General features: G+C 35.9%; 1 protein-coding gene across 2 annotated transcripts in view; it reads right to left on the bottom strand.

Moving 5' to 3' along the window:
* FGD6 (FYVE, RhoGEF and PH domain containing 6) overlaps positions 1-12,649 on the bottom strand; it is a 112,480-nt gene that overhangs the window by 47,174 nt on the left and 52,657 nt on the right. For both annotated transcript variants that reach the window (XM_045826518.1, XM_045826519.1), the window contains exons 4-5: positions 10,278-10,345; positions 10,161-10,191 (exon numbers count right to left, since the gene is read on the bottom strand). In XM_045826518.1, the coding sequence (XP_045682474.1) occupies positions 10,161-10,191; positions 10,278-10,345 (99 nt within the window). The remainder of the gene's footprint in view (positions 1-10,160; positions 10,192-10,277; positions 10,346-12,649) is intronic.

Here is a 12,649-nt window from a genome sequence, read left to right as displayed (position 1 = left end):
TGCCCAGCTTAAAAAATGCTTTCTCTTTAGATTCCTGTTCAGCTGTGGATGGCCACAGGACCCACCTAACTCTAGTTACTGAGATACAGATGAAAACTTCTGAGAAGACCCTCAGGAAAACTTTATAAGAATAATATTTTTACCTTCTAAATTCTGTCATATTTAGGATTACAGATAACTTGTTAAATTGAGGAGTACTCCATCTAGGTGTAAACTGTGTATCAACTGGCAGAAAACCTTTAGAATCTGAAGTCTGGCTTTGTTGTCACCATTGTTTCGTTTCAGTATATATACAGTTTACATCCAAATTAAGGTTGCTTTTCTTCTTTGAAAGATTTTTGGGGGAGGAGGTCACAAAGTACTAGGCAATAGGAAGCCACTTTCTGATGTTGCTCATTAACGTATCGTATTTATTTTTCCTATTTACCTTTTGACCCTTTCACCCATTTCTCCTTTTATCTGTTAAATGGTTTGTTAAACTTTAATTACCATATTTTTCCATGTATAATGTGACCCATGTTTTTGCCCCAAGCTTTCAGGAAAAAAACTTCCATTTTAATTATTTCATTCAATTACTTATTTATTTATATTTAGAAAAAAAACGATTATCGTATTCTGGGGTATTATTTGACATATGGATATAGTTATTGCTTTCTAGAATTACATTTTTAGCACATAAGCATAAATAAAATAATTTAAAACATTTATATAGATACGGAATTAGTACTCCCCAAACATAATGTGCATCCTTATTTTCCCCTCAAAAATGTGGGCAAAACAGTGTGCATTATACATAGCAAAATATGGTAGATATTGCACCTACAGCTTTTTACAATATGTTTGGTACACAGAATCAACAGAACATTTTAATTATGGACCTTGAACTCTCCCCTCCCTCTATTCAGCCTTCCCATTACTTCACCAACATTTACATATTTACACATTTTACAAATAAAAAATTATTTCTTCACATATTCTTTTTAATCAAATTTTCCCTAGAAGACTATTTATACCCTTTTAAGACAGGTCAACAGGACCCCACCCTATCATTCCAAAGACTTAGAAAGGGTGGAGTAGGAGAGTGGTATTTGTCTAGATTTCACAATCCATGGAGGGTAGACCTCAAGATATAAGTAAAACAATAGTGGAATCTGTTCCACAATCCCTGAGGATGCAAAAACAAAGATAGTTCCTTAAAAACAATAGGTTTAATTAAAATATTTAAAGCAAAAGTTGAGTAAAACAGACTCTCTACCAGGCTTTATCTTCCTTTACTTTATTTCCAACTGCTTTCCTTCAGAGATTCACTGAATATTTTAGACAAGTCAAATCCTCTTGCTCAACAAATGGGCAGAAAAAAACCCTTAACTTTTTCTACCTTAGTAGCTGGGATTAACTTTGTCCACCAGCCACATTAGCCCAAAGGAACCATCTACTTCAACCAGTAACTAAAACAACTACTTTTACAATGAATTACTGTAATATAAAATAAGAATTCGTAAGTTATATAAGCTCCATTCCAGAAAACCACACAAAACATCTTCAGAAATGAAATGGGACTTGGCCAAATTCCACCTCCCAACAGCTTGCTTCTATCAGCACTCACACTTACTAAGAGAAATAGGCTACTTAACACTTTTGAAAGTGATTAGATTTCTCCATCATGCAGAACAATATATTTATAGATCAGGAATAACTTCCTCTATTGTAAATGTATTCAAAGCATAACAGTTAAACATCTTCTATAGTATTTTTGACCAGGTTAATGATTAATATACTTTAGACAGGAGTTCCTTGTTCAACAAAGCAATAAGCACTAGTCTTTTTTTCTAAAATAAGTGATGAATATGTTTGTCCCTTGGCAGCAGGATGACTTTTATTTTCCAGTTGGAAGGTATTTCCTCAGTCATGACAGCAACGGTAGACATTAGCTGCTAGTAGATTAAGAGCCCCGTTTGACACAGCTTTTGCTAGACTCTGCATTCCACATGTCTGCCACCATTGCCAAAAAGGAAACTTGTTTATTTAAGACACATTCAACAGAGACCAGTCAAATCCACAGTGCTGATCAGTGAGATCGCTGCTTCTAATTGGAGGCCCCTGTCGCACTACCAGGCAAAACTCCTTTTTCCAGGACTACTGGATGGCGTAGGCAGCTGTGGATAAACTAATGGCCCATAATATCTTTTTAAAAATTATGAATAGCATGTAAGAATAAAACAGAAATTTAACAATTAAAAGAGCAAAAGAAAGACATTTAATAAAAACCAAAGGGATTTGGAGGGTTAATATCCAGCTATCTTGGAAATTATCCCTCAGACTCAGAAAGTTACATATTCTGAGCGAGCACTACCAGGGCAATCGCTGGTTTTCATGGCGCCTTTTTGAAAATGGAAAAGGACATGGTACCCTCTGCTCCAGGCCAAACCACCACCAAAGGCCCTGCTTGCAACTCATGGCCTTCATAACTACGCGTGGCAGCCCTGGCTCCAGTCTCATTCCCTCACCACTTGGGCCACCATCCCCTGAAAGTAATATGCTATGGCCCCAGTGCCAGATGTTCACACAGGAATGACACACAGAATTTTTAACTTCTCAGCTCTTCATGAACCTCAACCATTTCTAGAACTGGTGCCACTGAAAGGAGAAAACATTTAAAAAAAATAAAAAGGATGGTTACAACATATGCCTGGTTATTTTTCTAATGCTAACATCGAGGATAATTTGGGAAAGTGTGATGACACTTAGGAGACAGAAGTAAAGCTATTTTGGGGAGAGAAGAATCTAAATTCACCAACACCTCCTTGACTAAACTAGCGAGGATGCAAGACCACAGGACTGGTACTTCAAGAATTAGATCCAGAATACACTTTTTCACACTGAAAAAGCTGGGATTCTAAAAGAAAAGGGATGAGGAGAGTTAGAGTGTGAAACTGATAGGCAACAGAATTTACTGAACATCAACTACATAACTTCAGTTTATTCTAACATAAAACTCACCAAACCCACCTATACTCTAGTTTCTGGGCACAATAACCAAATGCTTTGTTCAATTTGGAATTTAAGAAAAAAAATTTAAAGATTTTACCTATTTATTTTTAGAGAGAGGGGAAAGAAGGGGGAAAGAGAGGGAGAGAAACATCAATGCAGGAGAGAAACATCAGTGTGAGAGAGAAACATTGATCAGTTGTTCTCATAAGTGCCCTGAGTAGGAGACTGAACCTGCAATCCAGGCATGTGCCCTGACCATGAATCACACACCAGTGACCTTTTGGTTTGTGGGACCATGCCCAACCAACTGAGCCACACCAGTCAGGGCATTGATTTGGAATTTTTAGAACTAGGAATAGACTTCCAAATTATAAAGCATATCATAATATTTTTCTCAATAATTCCCAGAAAACCTACAAATAGGAACCAGATCAACTTTTAAAAACTCAGGTCCTCTGATGTATGCAGAAACTAGCTTTACCAGCTCTGATCACTTGAGTTAAGAGCTAAGCAAAAATCAATGCAAATAAAATCATGTTAGATGTATGAACATCTGAAGCAATGAAGCACAAAACAGATGGCCTTGTTCCCGGGGTCAGGCTTTATATCTCCAGTGTCAAAGAGAAGTAAGGGACTTAATTACCAGCTGTCCAGACTGGGCTTCCTGACCTTAGGGCATTACTTAACCACACTATGATACAAAGAATTACAAAGACCAAATGGACGTTAAGGGCAGACAGGGAGCTCTGCAGGGCTCCCTGCCTTCGTGAAGGGCATTAAAAATCACTTCATATTAAGCAAAAGCAAAGCAGCTGCTAAGGTCAAAGAGCTTTGATAAATATGCAGAAATGAGTGTGAAACTATGAAGTAAAAGCAGAGGGGCAAAGTCCCCATATTAACAATTTGAGTTGTTAAAATTGTTATTTTATAAACATAAAATAAAAATAAAAATATTTGCCCAATAAAAGTATCATTACCTTTGTATACCCTCAAACCTAGTGATATTGTGAATAATCAATGTAAAGTTGTAATAAACATGACTGAAACCAATCCTTTATCTCAAGTCTCCAACCCCTGCAATAACTTTAACAAGTAATCATAATATATCCTAAATGACCAATATTTACTTTCATTTTCATCTTTAGAAGATGAAAAACTAGAATTTCTTTGGTTTCCTGGGCCAAATGAAAGAATTCTGAAATGAAAGATGTACACTATACCCTATCCAGCATGGTAGGGATTTCAAGAAGCAATTTTAATAAATTTCTGAACAACCCACTAAGGACTAGGGCTGAGAGAGACCTGAGTTCAAGTCTGGCTTTGCTATTTAGTAGTGGATTACTTTTGGCAATTTGCTTACTTTCTTCATTTAAAAAGAACATCTGTCTGTTAGGGTTGTTATGAGGGTTAAAATAGATAATTTACATAGCATAGCATGTTGAAAAGCACATAGAAGTACTCAATAGAAGGCCATTTTTTTAATGAAAGATCTGTCTAATTTCAATGAACATCATTTAAGACCCACAAGTTCCTGAAAGCTGGGAAAGAGAGCTCAGAAACAGTGGCCTATAAAGTGAAGGAAATACCAAACCAAGGCGGGGAAAACAAACATTTCAGCAGCAAAAGTGCCCTTAACAATGAACTTCATTCAGTGAAGGACAGTCCTCACATGAAGGAAGCTGCTCAAAAGAGAAGGACTGAGAAAGCCATGTCAGGAGACGCTTAAGGAGGGTTCTTTACAACTAAAGAATAAATGATAATTAAATGGTTCGCAAGACTCAAAAATATGGTGTATTCAGTAGAACAGGGTGATTTTAAAATGGGGAAAACTAGAGGCTTCTATGAAGAAGCTTCCTATTATTCTTTTTATAATGCGTTTTGTTAAAAGATATATTCTATGGAGGTCTAAGAAGCTTTGCCTCTAACTCTACGGACTTATGAGAGCCTCTTAAATTTTGAAGGTAACCATCCCCCAACCTGACGAAATTAGTGTAACACAGATGCTTTGTTACTAGCACCACTTAACTATTATTTAACCAATTCATCTTTGTCCAAAAGACCTCAAAGCCTCAGATCATTCCCTTTAAAAATATTCTTTAAATAATGCTATTTGGACCTTTAAGAAATAAATTTATAGAGATGTTTATTAAATCGGCCTCCTACCAGAGAACAAATAACATAGGAAAAACAAAACCAAAAGTCATTCTATCATTTGTACTTAATTATATTAGATGTCTAAGGTGTTTTATCTTTAAAATGTACATTTATATAAAATTTAATAGCAACCTGTAGATTGGACAACATCTACCACAAAAAGAAAAAACAAATATAATTGGAGTTTTCCCAAACCAAGTCTTATTGGTCAATTTTCTATTATTCTTTCAACATATTATTTTACTGGGATAACAATAAACAGATAAAAATCCCTGCCTTCATGGAGCTTACTTCCTAGTGGAGAAAGCAACCCAGTACTTTATATTTCATGAACAAAATCTACTTTCATTGATTTGATTAAAAGCTTACTTGTAAGTAGTATGGACTTAAACTTATATAAATAAGTTTAAATTGAAGTCCCTCTACTTAGCCTGCAGCTAAAACTAATTAAGTACTTTCCATTTATTTTGCAGGAACTCATTTAATCATCACACCGACCTTATTTAATTAATTATTATTCACATTTTCCAGAAGAAGAAACCAAGGCTCAACTAATTTGTCTAAGAGCACATAGTGGCAGAGACAGAATTCTTAACCACTAATCAATTAGTCTCATTCATTCATTCATTCAACACACATTTACTGACGGCCTTCAAGTGAAGAACAACGATAGGTGTGAAAAATATACAATCCCTACCCTCGCCTAGCATACATTTTAGTAAAGGAAACTAAGAATGAACGAGTAAACAAACAAATATGCACATTATATTAACTGCCAAGAAGAAAACAAACAAGGGGAGTTAAAGAGAAAAGGACAAAGAACAGCTCTCTGAGGAGCTCACATTAAACCCAAGAAGGAAGGATAAAGAACTAGCTATGATCAAAATGAAGGAAGAACATTCTGGGAAATGGCATTAGCAAGAGCCCTGAGTAGGAATAACCTCACCCACTAAACTAGAAACTGAAAGGAGGCAAGTGTGGCCAGAACGTGGTCAATGAGTGAGAATGCAATGTCTTGGCTCATTGCCAGACACCAAATCACATCACACCTTATATGCTGGGCCATGATTCACTGTCCAAACCAGATCATCTTGCCAGTGAAAGGAAGTTCTATTAATAACATTATGCCAAGACAATAACCAGGACTGTCAAAAGCAGACAAGGATATATGGCCATCCTGCTTACAGATCTTGGTAAATAGCTTGAACTTGAATGCAATGGGAATCACTGAAAGGATTTTAAGCAGGGGAGTGACATGCTCTAATATATATATTTTTTAAGAAAATGTTAAAATTTCATTTAAAAAATCACATAAGGAACAGATTGGAAGAGAGGCAAGAATGGAAATATTGTAGGAAGTCCAATTAGGAGGCTGGAATGGTTGTCCGAGTTAGAGATGATACACTGGTGGCAAAAAAGAGGAAGGAGAACCAACAGGTTTGCTATGGGTTGGCTGAGGAGTGAGTGAGATGGAGAAGGAAGAACGGGTTCTAGTTTGCTGACTTTTGCAGCTAGATGGGTGGCACTACCATTTTGAAAAGGGAAAGACTGACTTTTAGGAATCATCTCTCTCTCTGGACTCATTAGGGTATGGACTTAGAGACAATATGCACATCTGACCTTTAAAAAAAAAATCCAGTTCAAAGTCTAGGAGCTCATGGTATATACTGCAGAGTGTATATCACATAAAACATTAATTGCCAAAAAAAAAAAAAGTCTTGCCACTGCCTTTGCAGGCACAATGTTTTTCCACAAACTCAGGCAGATGAATCAAGTCCTCAACTGAGTACACTGGCTCCTATAATTTCAAGTATATTTTAAATTGTGTGCCCTCCACCCAAGTGTATTTCCTTCCAATGTAATAACTTAAATGATGCAATTCATTAGCTTAGATTTTAAATTTTCTTCCATGAGCTATTTCACCAAGTTATTTACCAAATTCTAAATAAAAAAATGTAAGCTACAGTGATATATTAAAAATTTTTAATATTGGACAACCTACTGGATTATCTAAAACATGGTACTTATATATCTTAAATCAGTCATATTCTATCATGTAGCAGAAGTTAATTCATGTAGATGAAATCATATATAGCAGCAGTACTAAGGGTTAAAGAGTCCCTGTGCTACCTTTATGGGGTACTTTTGGTAGAGAAGTAAATATGAGTTTTAATAGCATAGTGGGGGATATTGAAACAAAACAAGATACTCTTGGCTTCCCTCACATTATCCCGGTAACAGGCCCCTCCTAGTTATGGCTCACAGCTGGTTAATGCCCTATTGTTAAGACACCCATTAGAGTTGGGTTCTGCTGAGTTAATGTTTGCACATACCAGACAGAATATTAACATGAGGTTGGCAGATGATGTATTCTCACCACTTCTTAGGTGGTTTAGAAAATGTACAAGTTAAGATGGGTCTGTTCAACATCAGCTGGGAAGAACTCATGGCCATTTATCAGATCAGAGCTGAGATTACTTGGGAAATTGGTCTGATTTTTCATTTTTACAGGGCTTACGATTTGTTCCAAAAATACAGATGTAAGAACAGAATATATTTTTAAATAACCAAATAAATAAACTGGTAAAGCTTCTAATTTCTTCCCTGCCTACTAGAATCAGAACTTCCTTCATTAAAATGAAATTTTAGTACTTTTTAAGCACCAGAAAAAGTGAAAAGTCAACTGCATGATAACAGAACAAATGTTTCCCATCCATTTATGTTCTTAAAAAGGAAGATGGAGAAGGAGATGGTAATGATGGAAAGGCAATTTGAGAATCTGCCACATACAAGGTACAATATGAGGGCCTTTCACATATCTTAGTCCACTGATTCCTCACAACCTGAGAGATGGGTATTTCTATCCTCATTTACAAATAGGAAAGCTAGACCCAAAAGGTTAAAGTACTTTCTAAAATTCACATAGCTGGTGATAAACAGAATCTTCCAAGCCAATGCTCCTCAAAGCATGGCTCTCAAATTGTTATGGGTCTGCAAAGATATTAGTCAGACAGTTAGAATAAAGAATCAACAACTTTTATATCAGTTTGACACGGCTGTAACATTTTTAATGTATCTTACAAAAGTTCTGGTCCACCCTGGATTGGACATTGTGAAACCGTCCCTCACCACAACAGTGTGAGAAGCGCTACACTAGACTCTACGCGCTATGAGGGCAGGGACTCGACGTTGTTCACAGCAGCACCTTCAACGCCTGTCCTGTTCCATGCCAGACTCGCTGGAATAGTGCACTGAACTTCAAACCCAAGCCTTTTCTTACTCCTCAGCACTTTCTGCCTCTATTAATAGAGGTTACTGATTAACTTGTAGTGCTTACTGTTTCTTGGAGAGGTCTTATTTTAACATGTCTATCAGAAAACATTTCAAATGAGTACAATTTGTTCATCCTAGAGATATGCTCTGAGTTTTCCAGAAAACAACAGTTTAACTTTTTCTTTTCCCCCTCTAATTGCTTATACGATGGAGACGTTCAGAGCATAACAGCAAATGTACATGGAATTTACTTTGAAAAGCCATTGATCAACCTTCTTATTATTTATTAAAGGGGCATTATGGTGGAAACTTTACAAATGTGTCCGGGTGACCAAATATTGTTATAATTTATTTTAATGAATTACAAAAGAGAACTCATCAATATAGTCAAGAATTCTGTGAGAAACTATTCACAGGGAAATAATTTCATAAAACAAATAAGGTTTCTAAGAATTATTTTAGAAAATGTTTCCATGCTGGGGGGAGGTGGGTATAAGGGGACTAAATGGTAACAGGAAAAAAAAATATAATAAAGATTAAATTTAAAAAAAGAAAGAAAGAAAATGTCTCCAAGGCTCGAGATTTTTCACACAGGAATTAGGCCTCCATGCTTCTGCTGTGCCCAGTGTAGAGCACAAGGGAATCATCTGGCGAATGTGAATCACCCTTAAGTGAAACCCACACTTCATGTTCATGTGTACCTATTAAAAGGAAAACTGAAGATAATGATACGTTTTGAATATAATGATAATCCTAACCCTAACCAAAATAATGGTATGTGAGCATACCATTGCTCAGCAATTAAGTTTAAGATGATGTTAATGATTACATCATCTAAGTAAAATTTCACTTCAATTTCTTTTTCTCCTTGTTTCCTCAACCTTATCCCTTTCTTCTGTTAAGCTTTGCTGTCTTGCCAAAATACAATAGGAATAAAGTAATACTAAAAGCACTTCAGCTGTCAATGGGTAATGAAACTTGTAAAAACTTGCAGGTACAAAGGAGTGCCTGGGAAAAATGAATATGTAGCCAGACATAATTGTTTCCCAACAGGTCTGTTCAAGTTGACAATTATATAAACTTAAAATAGAACTACAAAAAGTCAGTTGTACAATTGTCTATTTCAAGTCTCTTTCTATGAGCTTATTCAAATACAAGAACAGAACTGAACACTGATCATACTCTATACATTGCTAATACAAAATTCTACTGATAGCAGACTTCTGCAAATGTCCAAAAAGAAATATCACTTTAAAAACTCTTTATTATGCGGACAGAAAGCTTGAAGACTTTGGAGATACGGATATAAAGGTTCTCTATTTTTCAGAAACCATCTGGGTATATGACACATATGTGAAATATATATTTTAGAAAAGTTCTATATTCACATATCTGTCTGAATTTAAACATATAATCATGTATTAGAAAGTACATACATGTATATACATATTAAGTACATTTAGGTTATATTGAAATGTTGGTGGCTAGGAAAAGATATAAAAGAGGACAGTCTTAGACTTCAAAAAAATATTATCGCCCTGGCTGTCATAGCTCAGTGGATTGAGCGCGGGCTGCAAACCAAAGTGTTGCAGGTTCGATTCCCAGTCAGGGTACATGCCTGGGTTACAGGCCATGACCCCAGCAACCACACATTGATGTTTCTCTCTCTCTCTCTTTCCCCCTCCCTTCCCTCTCTAAAAATAAATAAATAAAATATTTTAAAAATATTATCAGATACTTACAATATGCAAAAGTTTTAACACATCCACAAACCTGTAAAAAAACAGCAATGAAAGAAATGTTTTAAATGAGTAAATGGGAAAACAAACAGTCTTCTGAATTATAAACTAGATACCTACACTTTCTCTGAGCTCATGATCTCCGTGGCAATATAATGGGCTTTACTTTTTATTCCAGTATCTTCATCCTGTGGATAAGAGTGCATTAAGAAAACATGAATTCATAAAAGGATAATGAAGACCAGCTTTGAGCTAGTTAGATGTAAATTCAGCTTCCGATTAGATACTTACAAGCTTTCAATTAGAACACATTTCATATAACATTTCCAATGACAAACATGGAGAATGAGATGTGATTACTAAACCATGATACAGGAGAAGCTGAGGGACACTGGGAATCCTCTACCATCATCAGCACTGGATTGACGGACTTCCCCAAGGAGCCCCAGAGCCTTGGTGGAACATAGCCATCAGTGGTTAAAGCAGAAAGTCACATTCTGCAACCCCTACAGACATCACAGGAACATTCTTCTCAGGGTACACACACACAAGTAACGTGAGATTAGTGAATATCCAATAGGAATTTACAAGAGCACTTTACCCGAAGTAAAGCCACGAAGTCAGACACCTTAAGTGCAGTCTGAAAACAGCTCTTTTTCACAGTCTCTGCCGAATGAATGCCAACATTTCAGCCACAGGCTCTTTTCAATTTAATTAATATCCCTTTTGGAAGTATGCTCTTTCAAGTGAATTCTATTCTAAAGAACTGAAATAAACTTCTTTAAATATGTATTGCTTTGTGTGTAAATTACATACTCAAGCAGTAAGAAGTAAATGTGCACTTCAGGAGAAAAGAGGTGATTAAGACGGAGATCTCAATATTTAAGGATTTAGAGACTTATTTTCATTTAAAAACTGACAGGTCTGGTTTTGACTTTTGATGATTAGAGAAAAGGAACTTCTCACTATTTCTATTCTGGCAAAAGGTCTGCACACTGCAGTTCCACAGTGAAGGATGGGCAAGAGAGAGTAAAGAAGAAATAAGCAATTACGACATTTTCTATATTACACCAAAAGTGAAAATTATGGCTCTGATTATTAAAAGGAAAATGTGCTGATGCTTCTGTTGAAGAAACATCAGATCTGGTCTTAGAAGTAGAGACCTCTCTGTATTCGTGTCAGCACTGGCGGTACCAGGACCCGGTTATCCTGCGCTGCCCAAGGTGTGGCTCAGCAAGGTAACATCACAATAAGGATAAAAAGTGACCAGGACAGTCAAGTAGTCAGTCACTAACAAGATGACATAAAAAAAAAAACCAGTAGTGTCTTCTCATTATTTAAAAAAAAATGGTAGTGAAAATGGTCTTCTTTTCTACATTGAAATTATAAACCATCCTAGCCCATCCGTTTACCTGAGCATCACTGTGATGCATCAAAAGACTACCTTAGTTCCTCACCTGGAAAAAGTTGTTTCTACCTGCTTCCAGAATTTCAGTATTAAAACCAAGGTATAAAAGTAGGTGCAGTTTAGCAATGAATGAAGCTCCTCTGAAAATTACAGTTCAGTGATTTTCCTTTTAAGCACATCTGCTGATGTTCTGTACATACATTACAACCCTTTTAACTAACTTCCTTAAAACACTGGTGACATCCAGGTGAATAAACACAAAGAGGATTCTTCAAGGTTTTTTGGCATGTTAAAATTTAGATTCTTTGACTACAATCATTTATATTATCATAAGTCAACCATTTATAGTAAATATAAAGGAGACCTTTATTTTTATTTATTTAGTTATGTTTATTGATTAAGAAAGAGAAAAGGGGGAGAGAGAGACAGACAGACATTGAATTGTTGTTTCACTGATTTATGCATTCCTTGGTTGCTTCTCGTATATGCCCTGACCAGAGACTAAACACACAACCCTGGCATATGGGGACAACGCTCTAACCAACTGAGCTACCTGGACAGGGCAAGCCCTTGATTTTTAGATTCAGTTTTTACTACATTGAGAGCCAGTGGATGGTTAAGTGGGAGTTGAAGCCATAGAAGTGAATGAGGTCAAACATAAGGAATATATAAAGTGAGAACTGGACCACAATCAGAATCCCAAAGAAGGCCCACTTAAAACAGGGATCCAAGAGTCAAAGCTGATTATTAGCAGAGTTTGGAAGATAATCCATATTCTCCAAATAAACAGCAAATTTTTATTACACTCTAATCTCTTCAGTATCATTGTAATCATCTTCTTTAAAACATCACTGTTAAAGATAAACCCATATATATCTCCCCACTCAAGTTTTAAGAAATCCAACATTCTAAATGCTTAGTTTAAATTTTGTGACACAAATTGTTATATATAACATTAAAGTAACCCCCCCCCCCACCAGGAATAAACACTAATCTTGCAGTGTGTATTTGTCCCTTCCATGTTTTCATCTTACTAATGAAGACTTTACATAAAGTATCAAAAAATTTTTCAATCTTTCATCAG

This window comes from Phyllostomus hastatus, unplaced genomic scaffold (assembly GCF_019186645.2).
Source record: "Phyllostomus hastatus isolate PE091 unplaced genomic scaffold, TTU_PhHast_1.1 phas_scaffold_755, whole genome shotgun sequence".
Classification (NCBI taxonomy): Eukaryota; Metazoa; Chordata; class Mammalia; order Chiroptera; family Phyllostomidae; genus Phyllostomus; species Phyllostomus hastatus.
This window is presented reverse-complemented; position numbering and strand designations above follow the sequence as displayed.